Raw genomic sequence first — 18,871 nt, forward strand, 5'->3', positions numbered from 1 at the left:
TCATCTAAATAGTTTCTTTGATTTAGAATGTTATATTGGTAGGAACTAGCCATAGTATTTAACTTTAACCCAAGCCTTACAGCTTTATGAAGTTTCAGGCGCATTCTTTTCAGATTTTAAGTAAAAAAATGAAATTACAACTTTGTTAATAGTAAGTGTATAAGATGCCTTTCCGACAAGAAAAGTCTTCAAACCCTAAACTTCAATTATTTTTATAAAATATATATGAATCTAGTCATCTAGAAATATATAATTTACATGTGTAAAACAAAAAAGAAAAATGAAAAGAAAAAAATTAAAATTTATTTCAAGTAAAAAAAGGAGAACACAGATTTGCGTTCGTGTAAAAAAAACAAAACAAAACTAAATGGTCTCAGATTTTAACTGGCGCTCAAAAGGATTTAATGTTTTTTACGCTCTCGCTGAGCTTACAATCTAACAACCTGCTATTGCACTCACTCATGCAAAGTCCTTTTATCCCCCTTTTAGCCTTATTATTATTCATTTTATTCCTACTTACGTCATATGCAATACAACAGCAGAATTACAGAAATTTTGAAAGCAGCGTTGCAGTGTTAATTGTCGGCATAACATTTTCTGTTTTTTTTTTCACTCTCTTCTCAGTTTATCTTATCAATATTCAGTTTTCTAACTAAACGGCTTGCAAAACGCTTTTGTGTGTCGTTTTATTATGAACGTTCTGTGCGTTTAAATATCAGGTTATTCGCACTTCACGCCACATAAAAATCAATTCAATAGCAAAATCGCGAAATATTTCAAAACAGCATATCTTTAGAATTTCCGATGGACAGTCTCGCGCACTGATGATTAAAATGTTTTATTCCGTGTTGTGTTGCCGCTGCTCGCTTTGAAATCGTTGAGTTTATTAATTAAAAATTCGTTAACGTTTTAAAAAATATGAAATAGATAATAAAACAAACTCCAAATTCGGGCTTTCATGTGCTCATGTTCGGGTGGAAGACTGCGATATTCAAAATTTGATGGCTCCAGATCCGTCTTTTTTACACAATGCGAGAAACGTACATTCATGCAGATTCTTATTAATTTCTTTAAAAATAATACAGGGCGATATAAAGGAGCAACAATTTGAAAAGTGACACAGCCCTTTTATAGTTATTCAACTCAAAATACCCTTTCGAAATTTATAGCCCCTTTTGGACTAATTAAGAACTATCTCAAACTAATAACTAGATAACCCGAAAACATAATTTAAACATGGTGCTTTTGATAGCCAATGACGAACTTTCTGATGAAAATTTGAGATTAAAATTTCGTAAAATCTCAAACAGCCAAACATAGTTAGATTTATAGTTTTAAATTTCTTGTTTACATTGATTAAGCAGATAATTTTTACATCGTTATGTACTTCAAAAATAATTTCAGTGTGTTATCGAACCCCCCCCCCTTTTTTTTTTTTTTTTTTTCCGATAAAACGGAAATTTACACTGTAAATTTATTCCGAAAAGAGAAGAGGAAAACAGTTGGTTCTATCCATTCAAAATTGGTTTTTGTCATGCGATACGAGCCCGCCAGCGGCCGAGAGGTAAAATCGCTCTGAAAACTGGTAGTTCTGACCTGTATTCGGTATTTAGGTTTATTTAGCTTTCAAGGGCTACCTGCCTAACGGGAGGAATGCCTTCGTGGAGGACTTTCTAAGGGAAAACGGCTCGTATACGCGTTATACATGGGGAAAAAATACGAAAATACCCCTGCAATTTAAAGATCTTTAACACGTTCATGCCGGGGCCAATTTTTATGTTCTTCGCCGTGAGACTGCACTCGAATTTTTGCCGCGTTTCATCTGGCGGAGCACGATTATTACCTGTTCAAACCTGTATACGAGTTGTCCGTTTGCTAATAGTTATTAATTATATTTGTTATTAAAAAGTTTTTATAATAAATAAACGTTAATTTTTCATTATTTTAATTTTCAGCTTCTAATAAAACAATCGAATGCGTACCATTGGTGGCACGCGCCGCCGATGAGACAGACTAGTGTGGGACCCACCGGTGGTACGTGCTGCCCGATGAGACAGACTAGTGCGAGCCACCGGTGGCCCGCGCTGGCGTGAACGCGTTAAAAAGAAAGATTTTTTTAGCTTCGAAAAAATAAATAGAATATGACATTAATTTTTTTTTTCTTGTTCGAAGAAAAAGAGCAACAAACGTAAAATGCAAAAATAATGAACAGATACTCTGAACCACATATTTTCTCGAGGTTTTTTGACTTCTTATAATATTCTTGAACGTAATGAATGGAAAGTAGAATGATATCGATACTTTTAGTACATTTGGCTTCGTATAATTTTCGTAAAAGTAACGAGTGGGAAATACGTTAAAATGTCGATAATATTTTTAGTTCTTTTTATTCGTATAATTTTCGTAAAAGTAACGTGCAAAAGATAACATACCTTTATTTCACTAAAATTATACGTATATTTTTGGAGGCATGCTGCCTAATGTGATTTGCCATAATCAAATAATCTAATTCAATAAAGCAATCTTTTCCTAATGAAAAGTGCTTTCCTTGTTTTTAATAATTTTCCATGAGAGTAGGCTTGCAACAGATTCGACTTTTATATTGTTAGATACAGTTGCAATGACTTGGCTTTTACTAATGACTTCGACTTTTTTTAATTGCAGTTTACTAAGATTTCGGCTAATCTTTGGAATATGGTAACAGGTAGTTTGGCGACATTTTGGTAAGGCGATAAAGGTTACTAGCTAGGACTTTAGCAGTGTACATGGATAAAGTCAAGAGTGTGCGCAATGCCATTTTTGTGCAATTCTGGGATGTTCTTTCAAGTGAAAATAGGTCGACGTGTACATGGATGATACCGTGTATATGCAATTCTTAAAAACACGGCAAGCAGTGTGCGATTCTGCACTTTCTCCCAATTTCGCACCTAATCTTCGTCATGACTAAGCACTTTTGTTCCATAAAAGTTCTAGCATAAGCGTAATTCGGCTAGGAGATTGTTGGAAAAAAATGTTGAGTTAAAAAAAAAAGCCTTCACTTCGTGAAAACAAAATGGCGTCCAAAAAAAAAAAAAAAAAAAAAAAAAAAAAAAAAAAAACTACCAGGTTGCTTTAGCAGGGTTGGTCGCCAAACTTTCGCCAAAAAATCGCCAAGTTACCATAATCCTAAGATTAACCAAGATTTCCTTCGGTTTTAAATTTTGACAATTTCAGTTAGTTAATGAATTTTTATAGTGGGCATTAGCCGTTTTAAAGGCTTTGGCCACTAGAAAAGGTGGTCAATAGGCGGCTACAGTTACCTCCTATGAAGGACAGACAATTTACATCCATGCCATCTGCCGTATTCGAACCCTGGCCCTTCGATACGATAGTCAGTCACCAAACACTTTTCCGTCTGGGCGGCGTTAATGAACATTTCGAAAGTATATTTTCATTTGCATTTTGCTAAACCGTACAAGATAGCTTTATATTCCTGGGCCTGATCCCGCGTCAGTTTTCTAATTGATGGTTACTTGTTAATCGAATATTGAAAACACCTAGCATAAATAAAGAGGAGTTTGAATGTATTAATTTGATGAAATTTTTTGATTATTTGAATATTTCAGTATTTCATTTCAGACCAGCCACGTAAAATACAACCTCCAGGTCTTTTCAATATTATCTAGAAACGTGTTTAAGAAGTGAAATATGATCTGCTATTACTGAATATTTATCTTGTAAGAAGCCTTTGAAATTTTAATGCATAACAGCTGCCGAGCGGTAAAGTAGCTGGACATAGGTAGTTAGGCGCGGTGTTCGAATCCCGGCGAAACGGAATGGTTTCATGAGCGTTTTCTCCCATGTGTATACGAGACAGTTTCCCTTAGAAATTCCTCTACGAAGGTATCTCTTCCCTTAGACAGACAGCCCTCATGCGCTTTGTCATAACCAAATAAACGAAACCAAACCATTAAAATTCTACATTGATTTGTCGTATTTGTAGAATACACTTAATCTTAGCTAGAGTTATTAATTTCTTCGGTTTCGTTATCAAAGGAATTTTGTCCACCTAACAACCCTGATTTCAGCATTTTCTGTTCGTTAGATGATCAGTACATTTGGCTCTTCGTATGCATTAAACATACAAATAATTCAAAGCGAAATATACCTCTATTTAACTGTCGCTTGTAAGAAACGTTTACCTCGCATCCTACCCAAATCCGCGATCTTGGGGGTAGCTTATGTCACTTGTACTTGATGTCAGCTCTGCCCATTAATTTTCTGAACATGTTTTGCCATAAAATATGTGCGCTAAGTTCAAACCGAATGTATTTTCAGTGGAATATTTTTATTCCGAAACCTGTTTAGCAGAACTACAGACAGAATTAACAAGAATTAAGAAACAAACCTATTAAGCAGAATAGCAAATACAGTAAGCAAAACGAAAGAAATCATTTTGGCAAATCAGTAGTAATACTGTATTCAAATCGTTTTCGCATACAAAGCAAACTTTCTAGAAAAGAGAAAATGCTAAGTGTTTTAATCTCGAGGAGGAACTCGTGCAAGCTCATGAACGCTGCCTGTTTTCCAACTACATATTGAAGTTATTGGTTAATGCTCACTTGTCTGACCTATAATATAATATATTAAAGCAACGAACTGTATGCTACATAATGGAATACTACCAGTGATATCTTGTAATCATTTTCTGAATAGCTTATAATAAGTTCTAGCACAACAAATTGAAACATGACCAAATTTCATTTTGTTAATATTTAAATATTTTGCCGAAACGAATGAAACCTAAAATAAATGTTTGTTTTCGTAGACCATTCGTCAATTCCTACCTCGTATGCTGGAAAGAGGTGAAGGACACATAGTGGCGATTTCCTCTATTGCTGGCATTTTGGGATGTTCATATCTTGTTGATTACTGGTAATTTTTCCTTTTTAAGATCCATTAAGGCAGTTAAAATTATTTTATGGTTAATCATTTAGTTAGAATAATAGGAAACTTGAAAAATTCCTGGAAGGTGATTAAAAATGTCTTCAAATTTGAACAGAAGTTATTTCTTAATTCTAACCATTAAAGATAATCTCAAATTATTAATTTTAAACTGATAACCTAACCGGAACCCATGAAATACACTTACAAGGTAGCGAACGACTAACTGAACTTATGATTTTCAAAAGTAAAGTTTTGAGATGCTAAAATATTGAATTATATGCATTGATTTAAGGCTTCTCATTATTTTATGTAGAGTCCTTCGATCCTCACTGAAACACTAACTGAATAGATGATAGAGTGCTTCAGCAAATGCTCATTGCAATTTGCAATAACTTACAAATTCTTCTGAGGAAGGGAAACTTGCCTTGATTCCCTTTTACTCTTCTTGTACTTTTATTTGTCTTGTATGTAAAAACACAACTGCCACAATAAAATTAACATTTCATTAATTTTAGTATAAAGATACAGTAACCCATTTATAAATCCCGGATCGATCCAGGTTAAAATCTTACAAAATAGGCATTTTCATGCTCCTTCCTATGTATAAGATAACCAGTTTTGATCTCAGAAAATCTTTATGAAATTGCCCTCCCCTAAGTATGCGTCGAAAGTGGTTAAGACTCTGAACATTTATAGTTCAACCAGAGTTCGGATCTTGGCCAAGAGTTGATTGTACGCGTGGTTTTCGACGTGTATTTGCGTAAATATGATCCAGTTTCTTCTTAAAATGTTCTCCAGGAATGTATTTCTCATCTTGAGCAAATACCCCCTGTACTCGGTCGTAAAAAATAAACGAAATTCTTTATTTGTATTTAGGGAGAATAGCCTGCAAATAAAATGAATTCTCCTTTTGCTTCAAGCACTAAATTCTTGAGACACAAATTTTTTCTACGTGATTCTTGAGAATCTTATTATGACGATGCAATGCCGGCATCTAAAATTAAAAAGAAACTTTCTTAAAAGTATATATGAAAGGCATTTTAAGGAGTTAAATCATCAGATTTATGTTTTCTAAAATATTATTTAAAAACTGCTTTTGTATTATTTTGCAATTAAAGTTGGAGAGTCACGAAAGCATTTAAATCTGTCGGTCCAATAGTACTTGCACTAGTTTTTCATAAGCTTTTTAAGCTTTGTTTTCTTGTACTTAAACAAGCTGATATCCCTTTTCGTATTAAATATTTTTGAAAATTTTAGGAAATATTTTAGCATCTGAAATACTAATTTACTAGTGACCAAACTGCGCCTTTGCCAATCCATTAATATTTCTCTTCTTAGAAACATGGATACCAGTATAGCGCAAGTTTACATTTTATGTCTGTGCTAGAATTACGCGTTTTCAGATTGCTGAATTGAAAGACAAGGCCTTCGACAAGTTTCCGGGGTCATTGATCCACTCCATCTCGATTTCTTTCATTGGGGCCTTTTTAAGGAGATAATTTATAGAACAGTCAAAATATAGCGCCTGAAGTTATTTCACATTCAGGGAGCGAGTCCTAGAAAGACTTAACATCTTAATAGTAGTAAGAGAACTTCATAATGGCAGAGGTGAGTGCAGCTACGTAAACTGGGTTATATGCGATGTGGGGCATATCGAACTAGTTATAAGCACCATTTCATTAGATTATCTTACGCATGAAAACTTTACGCTTCGCTGTAATACCGCTCTATAGGTCTTCTGAGCTTCACCATTGTGTTACAACTGTGATGCTCTAGCCATTCTGTAATTTTTCTTTTAGCTGCTTCACTTTCCTCTGTCTTTAATTTTATTGCTCGGTGGTACTGAATAACGCAAAAAAAAAATTGCATACTCCAATATAGAATTATTGTTGCTGTACAAAAGTTGGAACAACAGAAAGCGGAAGCTGTCATATTTACAATAGGAAAAATTTGAAAAGCTTCAAGATTGCCGTCCAACGTTAATATATTTTCCTAATATTAATATATTCAAAAACAGTTCAATTATTTTCTAATATTAACATATTCAAAAATTGTAAAATTTCAAATGTTTTAGAATCTCGTACATACAGTGGTGGCCAAAATTGTGGACACTTTTGGAAATTTTTGTTTTTGAACTTTGTATGCTTATAGAAAACGTTACGTTTCACAAAATGCAAACTTGTATATATTATTTTAAAGAGAATTTATTACTGAATTCAATACAAAACACAAAATTCAATTGTTTGCAATACAAAAAACGTTAAACGATAATAGTTATCGATATACATTAGATAGTGATGATTGCAGTGAGTTATCAGTACTTAGTAGGGTACCCTTTATTTTTGATTACAGCTTCTCATCGACGTTTCATTGAGCTGACAAGAGTTTTAAGCTCTTCTTTCGTTATTACATGACGCCAGGAAACAATTATAGCCTCAATTAGTTCCCTTTTATTTGATGGGTGCCTCATTGGGACAAGAGTTTTCAAACGGTGCCACAAATTTTCGATAGGATTGAGGTCAGGACTGTTTCCTGGCCATGACAACAATTTAATGCTCTTTGTACGAAACCACTATTTCGATATTTTGGCCGTGTGGCAAGGAGCAGAATCCTGCTGAAAAATAAACGAAGCATTGTTGGGAAAGAGATCTCTGATGGAAGGTAGAAGTTTTGGTTCTAGAATAGTGTCAATGTATTTTCTGGCATTCAGTGTCCCATCGATGACATGAAGGCGACCAATACCATCTGCTGACATGCATGACCAAATCATAACACTAACTGGGTTCTTCAAAGTTGCTTGAATGCAGTCAGGATGTAGCTCTTCTCCTATTCCACGTCTTACATATTTTCGCCCATCACTACCGAATAACGATATCTTAGTTTCATCACTCCAGTTCAAACTTGTGACCACAGATCATCTGTCCAATTAATGTGTTCCTTTGCCCACTATAGTCTTTTTTTTTTTTTTTTTTTTTTTTTTCCGTTGCTGAAAATTAAGATAAGGCTTTTTTCGTGGAATTTTACCTCTCAGTCCAACATCTGTTAATCTTCTCCTGATTGTTCTTGAACTGACAGAAACACCAGCATCATTTAGATCACTTCTGATGACATTTTTCTATCTTGGTCACATAATCTTTTTATTCTTCTGTCATCAATAGATGTGGTGCATCTTTTTCGGCCTTTTCCTTCTTTGTTTTTTATTGAATTTGTCTCCTGATATCGTAAACAAAACTTTCGGACTCCAGATGTAGTCACTGAACCACCCACCTGTCTTGCAATTTCAGCATAGGAAAGACCACTTTCTCGTAACACAATAATATTACATCTCCTTCAAGATGTCCAATCTACTCTTTTGTTTGATGTCATTGCTTCTTGACTAAATATTAAAAATTTTTACAAAAATTCCTACTTGTAATTGCAGTGTATTAGAAACATGTCCTCCTTCTACAGAACAAAGCAAAATAATGAATTGTTTCAAGTGTAAACATGATGTCAGCTTCTACTGGCAGTTACTAACATTTGATTGGTTCTCAGAACAAGAACAGTGATTGGCCAGGAAAGCTAGACATTACAAACCACTTCATAACTGTGTTTTTTATTTATATTAAAGTACATATAACTTTTTTGTTTTGCAAATAATTGAATTTTGTGTTTTGTATTGAATTCAGTAATAAATTCTCTTTAAAATGATATATACAAGTTTGCATTTTGCGAAACGTAATATTTTCTATAAGCATACAAAGTTCAAAAACATAAAAAATTCCAAAAGTTTCCACAATTTTGGCCACCACTGTAGGTGTTTATGAAGAATAAAGATGGCAAAATCAGCTTACCTTTTGTGCACTCAGTAGCAGCAGTTGAGTCTCCGAAACTATTGATGATGATAATATGAGCTATTTATCCATAAATAATACAATGCAGATTTAAAAGCAAATAACATATTTATTCTACTGCAACTAAAATAATATAAGCGATAGATACATTAATGTTAATACAAGCACATAGACTCTAAAATTGACCGAGCTATTGAGAAAAGCAATGTTGCCGGTCCCAGAATTAAAGCCCAAGGGCACTTGATATAAAGAAATCCTGACGTGGAGAAAATCTCAGATGAGAAAACTGAGAAAAGGGGAAGAAGAGAAGTACCAAAAGGAGCAAGACAATCCAATCGGACAAGTTAGCAGAACGTGACGAGCGACCATAGCTTTCAAGGAGGACCCAAGACAATGCAAATCAATGACAACAATACGAGAGGATGCACTACAGCAATAGTTCCAATGGCAAATTCAAATACAACTAAACACCTCAATCAATAGTGCTAAATACAACAAAAACAATTTTAATACAACTATTCAACGCAATGCACTACAGCAACTCAACAACAACTTAAGCAACCTATTTACAACACTACTATATCATCACAATGCGAAAAATCTCACAGCAATAGTTTTATAATTCGCCAAGAATAATATTCAAGCTACAGAATAACTTCAATTAAAATCAGATGCATTGGAAGTATGAACAGCTACCAATTCAGAAGCTAAGTGAAAATTTTTTTCATCTCCCCCCATGAAGGTGTGAGCTGCAAGTGGTCTGACGCTTCTATCCTCGAAGAGAATTTCATAATTAGACTTGGGAGTAATTAAAGTCACATTGCACAGCTTTGTTGAAGAATTTTTCATTACATCTTCTGATGTAATCTGGAATCGTCTCAAGGTTTAAGTCTCTGTGTTAAAGTTTATTGCGAATAAGATACACTGAAGTGACAAAAGTCAAGGGATACCTCCTAATACTTTGTCGGTCCTCCTTTTGCCCGGCGAAGTGCAGCAACTAGACGTGGCATGGACTCAACAAGTCGTTGGAAGTCCCCTGCAGGAATATTGAGCCATGCTGCCTCTATAGACGTCCATAATTGTGAAAGTGTTGAGTGCAGGGTTTTGAGCACGAACTGACCTCTCGATGATGTCCCATAAATGTTCGATGGGATTCATGTCGGGCGATCTAGGTGGCCAGATCATCGCTGGAATTGTCCAGAATGTTCTTCTAACCAATCGCGAACAATTGTGGCCCGGTGACATGGCGCATTGTCATCCATAAAAATCCCATCGTTGTTTGAGTACGTGAAGTCCATGAATGGCTGTAAGTGATCTCCAAGTAGCTGCAGGTATCCATTTCCAGTCAATGATCGGTTCAGTTGCACCAGAGGACCGAGTCCATGCCATGTAAAAACAGCCCAGACCATTATGGAACCACCAGCAGCTTGAACAGTGCCTTGTTGACAACTTGGGTCCATGGCTTCGTGGGGTCTGCGCCACACTCGAACCCTACCATCAGCTTTTACCAACTGAAATCGTGACTCATCTGACCAAGCCACGGTTTTCCATTCGTTTAGGGACCAACCGATATGCTCACGAGAGTCTCTGCAGGCGATGTCGTGCTGTCAGTAAAGGCACTCGAGTCGGTCTTCTGCTGGCATAGCTCAAGGAAGACAAATTTCGGCGCTCTGTCCTATCGGACACGTCCCTCGTACGTCCCACGTTGATTTCTGCGGTTATTTGACGCAGTGTTGCTTGTCTGTGAACATTGACAACTCTATGCAGACGACGCTGGTCTCGGTCGTTAAGTGCAGGTGGTCGGCCACTGCGCTGTCCATGGTGGGATGTTATGCCTGACATTAGATACTCTCGGCTCACTTGACATTGTGGATCTCGGAATGTTGAATTCCCTAACGATATCCGAAATGAAATGACCCATGCGTCTAACTCCAACTACCATTCCGCGTTCAAAGTCTGTTAATTCTCGTCGTGCGGCCATAATCACGTCAAAGCGTCTTCACATGAATAACTTGAACGCAAATGAAAGCCCTGCCAAAGCACTTCGCATTTATACACTTCCTACGCGATACTACTGCCATCTGTATATTTGCATATTGCTATTCCATGACTTTTGTCAGTTCAGTGCAGTGTGCATCAGTAATAATGCGCAGAAACTTGTTTTGCACTACTTGTAATTGATGCAGTTGAGTTTGAGTGACCGTGTTCCAAGCACAAAGTATCAGTCGAATGCAAGTGGTATACATATGTTTTTTGGTAGCTAAGATTTGAATATTTTCCAATGATCGGGAGAAATCTGCATATTATGCCCATGGCTTTGCTCCTGACACTATTAATGTGGTTAGACCATGTGAGCCTTTGGTTCAAAATAATTCCTAAGTATTTGGCCTTTACACAAGCACATACAGAAGTTGAAGAATATATATAGAACAAGAGGATCACGGGATATATTAATATCACATGATTAACAAAGTTGACGTGTTTGACGCCCGTGTGTCTTGGCATTTTTTAGGGTTGGCAGAAGTAAGTTAGAAAACATTTTAATTTATTTATTCGCAAATGCTTGATTAATTTGCAACAATCCCCCCTTTAATCATGCATTTGGGAAATATTGAAAATCATATTTAGCTCACTTCTTAATTTCAGCAATTTCGGTTTAGGCAACGGCTTAGTAAAAATATCTGCAATCATAGAATTTGTATTGCAGTAAGTTATCTCGATTATTTTATTTTCTTCCATTTCCCTTAAAAGAAATATTTAACATTAATATGCTTTAACCTAGTATTCATTTTCCCCTGTTTTATAAGAGCTATTCTGGACTTATTGTCCTCAAATATCTTAATGGGTGGTTTTTGAGTTATTCCAAAATCTTTAAGGAGATCTGATATTCTTTTGAGCTCCTGAGCAGCGGTGGCTGCAGAAATAAGCTCGGATTCGGTAGATGATAGGGAAACACAATTTTGTCTCTTTGTGGACCAAAATATTGGACTATTTCCTAAGAAAACTAAATTTCCACCTGTTGATCGTCTGGTGGTTAAATCAGATGCATAGTCAGCATCCGTATAACAGGAAAGTGTTGGTGTGTTATCAGAGTCAATTTTCAGGCAAATGTCCTTTGTAGAGTTGAGGTATTCAATCACTCTTAAAACTGCTTTCCAGTCCTTCTCACTTGGAGATTCATTTTTCCTGCTTAATAGATTCACTGCAAGAGTAATGTCTGGTTACAGTGGCTATGTATAATAAGGCTCCAATGGCTTGCCTGTACTTCGTATTGTCCACTGGTGGAGAGACGTCCTCTTCCTTTTGATAAGAAGTATCCATTGGTGTGTAAGATGGTTTGTGGATATCTGGACAAAATATCTTCTTCAATTTTTCTATTTTTGTTTTTTGACTCAATAAAAACTTGTTTTCATCTCTTTTGATGTTGATTCCTAAGTAGTTTCTGATTTCTCCTAAATCTCTTGCTTCGAAGAATTCATTGAGAGATTTAATTAGCCTTTTGATTTTTTCTTCGCTTTTGCATGCTATAAGGATATCATCGACATAGACAATAATCATTATCGTGTCATTTCCATCTTTCTTTAGAAACAAGCATGGGTCTGCCGTGCTTTGCAAAAAGTTGCTATTCTTTAATACCTCTTCAACTTTTTTATTCCATGCTCTAGCAGCTTGCTTTAATCCATAAATAGCTTTTTTCAGTTTGCAAATCTTCTCTTCTTGCCCGGGTTGAACAGTGCCTTCTGACTGTTCTGTTATGGAAAATTCTTATGTATTTTTGTTGTGTATAATTATTGCGTATTATTTTACTGTGTTTAATGAATTTGTATTGAGCTTATTTAAAAATTAATGTATAATATTTAATATTGTTAAACTTTACGGCAAAGCTCCTTTAAGTTCGGCAGAATATGTGTTACAGTTAAAAGGGCGCGGGTGTATTTCCGTTTCTCACGAGTCAGCTTGTTTGGAGGTTAGAGGTCAGACTGGCCAGCTTCATTTTCCTCTTTTCGCGGGAGGTTGAAAATACGTGTTTTGCTCGTTCAGAGGCGAATAGTTCTAAGGGGCGGCGATTTTTGACAGAGTTATATGTGGGAAACATTTTCTGTTGCGTGGGAGAGAAAGGGTCTGTCATCTTGTAGAAAGTTCTGAATTTCTGAGAGTTTTAGAGGCTATTTATTACTTTTTTTTCTCGTTGGCTAGAGGGAGTCCAAGTTTACTTAAGATTGGTTAAATTTTTAATTTTAGTGTTGCTTGAGCCAATAGTTATTTTGAGGCGTTTCTTGGTGAGGTAAATCGAGATTTCCTGGGTGCTTGCACCAGGCTAGGGGGCATTCTGATTCTAATTTTGAAGCTAAGAGTAAGAAGAGAAAAGAGTGGGGGTTTTGACCCCTTGCGGGTCTTGCTCTCGCGAGCGCCGGGTATTGCGTCGGATTTGGAGACAGATTTCAGTTGCGAAGATGTAAGGCAGTAAAAGACAAAGTTCGGTGAGGCTTGACCTCCTGCGGGATGCTTGCGCCTCGGTCTGAGGCGAGGTTTCTCGCCGCTTTCCCGCTGATGAGAATTTGTTCAAACGGAGAAAGTGCTCTACGCAAAATTTGATTTTACCGTTTCATCGTGTATTTTGTGATCTTTGAATTGTCATGTTAGAGGCTTTCCAGTTAGAATTGTTCATAGACAGGAGAGATTGGCTACAGCTAAGAAGATTTTGCCGAAAGTGTTCTACGCCAAATTTAGTTTCGCCGCTTCATCGTGTATTTTGAAGAACTTGAATAGTCATGTTTGAGACATTCCAGTTGAAGACTGTTCCATTCCTTGTAACGAATGACTGTTCCATCTTCGTTTTCTTTCAGACTGAAAATCCATCGACAGCCAATAGGTTTCTTTCCTACAGGAAGATCAACCAATTCCCAAGTTTTATTTCGGGATAAGGAATTGATTTCTTCGTCAACTGCGAGTAACCACTTTTCCTTTTCTTTGGAATTCGATTTATCTAAGTCTTTAAAATTGTCAGGTATGGTTTTGATTGTGCTTGTTAAGAATCCTAGACGTTCTGGTGGTATTCCCTTCGTTTTCCTTTCTGATCGTCTTGGCTCTTCTTTGGATATAATTTTGTGTTTTTCTTCATCATTTTTAACAGCTTCAACCTTTGGATGGAGAGAAATTTTAATATTTTCATTCGCTGATAATTCTTCGACAAATTTTACACTTCTACTGATAATTATACGGTTTTCACCTGTGTAGATTCTGTACCCCTTTGATAGTTGATCGTAACCGACAAAAATTCATTCAATCGCTTTCTGGTCTAATTTTTTACGGTTTTCCTTATGTACATATGCATAAGCTGTGCAACCAAGTTGTTTCATATGAGCTAAATTAGGTTTTCTTCCACTCCATAATTCATAGGGAGTCTTATCACAAGCTCTGGTTGGAAGGAGATTCTGGGTGTAATTTGCTGTGTTGACAGCTTCACCCCAAAGATTGTCTGAAAGTCGGCCTTGGGACAGCAGGCACCTGGTCATCTCAGTAAGACTTCTGTTTTTTCTTTCGCTGACACCGTTCTGAAGAGGCGAAAAGGAAACAGTTAGTTGATGTTTGATTCCGTTATCCGATAGAAAATCCTCCATTTCCTTGCTGGTATATTCACCAGTCTGTATGGTTCTTCCAAATTTATTTCTTGTTATACCGACAAAGTCCTTTAATTTACTAAGAACTTCATTCTTTTTAGCGAGTAAATAGATGACAGTGTACCTAGTAAAGTCATCAATAAAGGTTACGAAATAAAGTTTTCCACCAATACTTGGAGTAGGCATAGGCCCGCAAATGTCACTATGTATAAGTTCTAGTGGTTTTCTTGCTCGAACGCTAGCAGCTTTTGGATAAGGAATTTGCTGCATTTTATTCTTTATGCATTCTGTGAACAGCTTTCATTATGACTGCAATTATCTAATTTTATTCCTTTTGCAAGATTTTCTCTTACCAAGTGTCTGATTGCATCATAACTTCGATGACCTAACCTAGAATGACATATTTGTATGCAGTTTTTATTTTTACATTCAACTTTTGCGCTTTCTGAATTTTTTATTACAACAATTTTATATAAACTATTATCATCAGAATACACACGCATAATTATTTGGCTATCCTTCTTTACGTAACTTTTCTTTTTCGAAAGTAACAGAATATCCCTTACTAGCAATTTGCTTAACCGAAATTAAGTTGCTCTTTAAATCAGGAACGTAATAAACATCAGTCAATCGAATTTTCTGTAATCCACATTCATCTTCTAAATCAAGATCAACAAATCCTCTGCCCTGCGAATATAAAATTTTTCCATCTGCTAAAAAAATTTTTGCATGAGAATCTTCATATATCAGTTCTGTAAACTAACTTTTATCTCCTATTAGATGACTGCTCGGACTGAATCGACGTACAAAATTTTTTCATTTATATTTTGTTCTGAGCAATATCGTGGAGTAATTATTAAACCGTTTTTATAAACAGCGTTTCTGACAGACGACAATTCACATCTCGATTTATAGCTTTTTTTAACGAAAGTGTCTGCGCTGATGCAATGCCGGTTCGATTTTCCGACATGTTTGGTCACGTGATTTTCGGATTTTGAGTTGTCAGGACAAGAATTGTTATTTTTGTTTTTCAATTTATAACAACACTCACGAGTATGACCACTGCATTTTCAAAAGGTACAAAATTTCTTTTGTTTATTATCATAATTTCTTGCATTTATTGCAGATTTAAACGCGGTTGAATTAGAATTTCGATCTGCTTGTTGTTCTAATCTTCTATTGCAGTGATGCGCAAACTTTTTTCGACTGCGACCCCTTTAGTAGAGAGAAATTTTTGGCGACCCCTAGAGATAAATGTTCACAAATAATGTATATTTCGCGCATTTCTTTCGTTTCGAATAAAAACATCATCATATCTGACTCATATTAATTTTATTTATAATTTTAAGAAAATACTTTTTGTATAACACAAAAATCAGTAAATTGCCCTTTAATGAGACGTATGTGGCTGCAAGTTTCTAATTATCTCATCGATGTTTGGAAGTATGTTCCTAATTGCAATTCGCATATCATCTTCAGGGTTTAAACGCGAGCGGTATTTAGTTTTTATTGAAACTGGTTTGCTAAATCCAGTTTCACATAAATACGTTGATGCAAATTGTATTAACACTCTGATGGCATTCTTGCATAAAACGGGATATTGTTTTTCCACGGATAGCCAACATTTTTGGCAAGGCTGAGTCTTAAATTGATTTCGAAGAGTATAATTACTAATTAGATCTATCAATTGCTCTTTCTCACTAATTTCAAGAGTTGAACTGCATATGTCAAAGGAAAATGGATCACGAATCCAACCAAGATCGTTTTCAGGAAAATCCTCGAATCTTCTCGAAAACTTTTCCTTTAACTTTTCAATGTGATGTTGGAAACGATGTTTTTAAATGTAAATATATCTATATTATTTTCCTTGATAAAATCGTTAAAGCAAGGGAACATGTCGGTGTTGTTTTTATTCAGTTCAGTTTCCCAGAGACTAAGCTAATTCTTAAAAGCTTGAATTTTACTGGCTGAAGATATGATAGTTGAATTCTCACCCTGCAAGCTCAAATTTAAGTCGTTAAGTTTTTCGAAAATATCAACTAAATAGCTCAGCTTCCCTAGCCAAACTTCATTAATATAATAACTTGCCAATCTATGTTTCCTTTTGATTAAAAACATACACACTTCATTTCTCAAATATCCGTCGTAGTATTTTCTCACGTGAAAGCCATCTGACTTCGGTGTGTAACAGTAATCTCTCATACGTTGAGCTCATCTCATTGCAAAGTATTGAAAAGAGACGGCTGTTGTGGCTGTTGCATTTAATGTAGTTAATTGAACTAACAGCGTCTTATTATATGTTGTGCAACTCTTCATCCATATCTTTTGCAACAAGAGCTTGCCGATGAATCATACAGTGATTAAATACCATATGAGGCGCCACCTTCTGAATTAAGCCTCTGAGCCCTTTATTCGAACTTGTTAATGCTGCAGCACCATCAGTACAAACCGCAAAACGGTTTGCCTAGGTAAGGGACTTTGTTTCAAAATATTCATTTATTACTTCGAATATTTTTTCTCCAGTTGTTTTTCCCTTCCAAACTTTTGCAACATAAAAACATTTCTGTTATATCTTCATTAAAAATAAACCTAACGTAAATAATTAGTTGTGACATGACATTTTAGTAATTAAGGTAGTCTCGTCCAGTTGTAAATCAAATACAGATGAATTTTGCATGCGTTTTATGACTTCTGACACGTTATTTCGTGACATTTCGGAAATCCGCCGAGACACGGTATCTCTTGATAATGGTATTGTTTTTAGTTCATTTCCATATTTATCGCCATGCATAATTGATGTCATATTAGTTGCTGCAGGAAGGATAAGGGATTCTCCAATTGTATGGGGTTTCATTGTTTTTCCTATTAGATAAGAAACTTCTAAAGAAGCTCGTAATGCTTTCTGAGGTATTGTTGTAAATTTCTTTAAATGAGCACTTTGAATTTTCAGATTTTCAGCTCGTCTTTGAAAAAAATCGGCATGTGTATTTTGAAGTTCTTTATGTTTAATTTCCAGGTGCCTTTTTAATTTAGCTGATTTCATGCTCTCATTTGCTAATTTTTCGTTGCAAATGACACATAACAAATAATATATAAAATTTTATCATTTTTTTTCGAGAAATTCAATAAAATTAACAGAGATCTTTCTCTAATGATAGTACATACCTGATAACAAAGAGTAGCAAATCCCGATAAAAATATAAAAAATCATAATTACACAACGTCACATGATAAAACTCGAGGATAAACTAAAACAATTGCAGGCCAACTGCTACATGCTACAACTCCATGGGAACACTTCACGCCTTCATTCTGACTATCACATACACCGCGTACCTCGCCATCTGATTGGCTGATCACGGAAGCGAATCGCTATCTACCGGAGTGAAAAACTTGCGTCTTCACACTTTACATACATTACGCATTACGGTCAAAGAAAGAGCGGACAGCATGAAATTGCAATTAATCATATTTATTCTACTGCAACTAAAATAATATAAGCGATAGATACATTAATGTTAATACAAGCACATGCCCATGTCTTATCACTTAGTAAGATGCAATCGACCATTAACGGCCTTTAACAATATATGATACTTGACTTTTAAAATGCTTGAAGAATCGAGTAAGTTGTATCCAATAATATGGAAGTACTTGTACACATGCTGTGCTAGAACTCAGAGATTACTAACGACGGAGGCTCCTGTGCCGCCGTCCGTAGAATAAGTAAACTTTGAACAAATGAGGTGTTCGTGTGGCGCCATCTATTAGAAGGGATCAAAAGCATTTTATTTGACTGGAGCTGTGGTACACAAACACACACAGAAGCTTAAGAAGATATATAGAACAAGAGAATGATGGGATATATTAATATCACGTGATTAACATAGTTGACGTGTTCGACGCCCGTGTATCTTGGCATTCTTTAGGGTTGCCAGAAGTAAGTTAGAAAACATTTTATTTATTCGCAAATGCTTGATTAATTTGCAACAGTTTGTATCTAAAACAACGACATTTGTGTGAATAAAGCATTAAAACCTTGTATAATTAATTTATAACTTTCGTACTAATAATATAAAATTTGTATACACGCAGCATATTTACAGTTTGTTGGAAACACGCTGTATATTTCTATAAGAACTTGAAAAGGAGACCTTTGTCAGCAAAATATTTCTCGGGGTGATTATTCAGTACAATGATCCTTTTTCGAGAACATCATGAAACTTGCATATCTTTTTCCTACTGCAAAAAGAAACATACCATAGATTATTTGTTGCTTCCCAAATATTTGTAGGAAATTAAAAAGACTAAAGAAACCACCTCAGTTAATGAACCGTTTTTGTAAACAGTAGCGCTATTTTTTAGGAAATGTTCCCAAACTGCTCTTCATACTACAAAAGATACAATATGTTGTGTGAAGTTTCCAATAACTACTTGACCGTAGAGTCAAAAACTCGAGATGCAAAATTTGGCAATATGTAAACAGATATA

General features: G+C 35.5%; 1 protein-coding gene across 1 annotated transcript in view; it reads left to right on the forward strand.

Moving 5' to 3' along the window:
• The window catches only part of LOC118186297 (short-chain dehydrogenase/reductase family 16C member 6-like), a 67,556-nt gene that overhangs the window by 26,467 nt on the left and 22,218 nt on the right, over window positions 1-18,871 (forward strand). Inside the window, exon 3 of the mRNA XM_035356383.2 lies at window positions 4,808-4,914. Coding sequence (XP_035212274.2) covers window positions 4,808-4,914 — 107 coding nt within the window. The remainder of the gene's footprint in view (window positions 1-4,807; window positions 4,915-18,871) is intronic.

The sequence above is a fragment of the Stegodyphus dumicola genome, chromosome 2 (assembly GCF_044657685.1).
Source record: "Stegodyphus dumicola isolate Sdum_Otavi_A_Nest chromosome 2, ASM4465768v1".
NCBI classification, from domain to species: Eukaryota; Metazoa; Arthropoda; class Arachnida; order Araneae; family Eresidae; genus Stegodyphus; species Stegodyphus dumicola.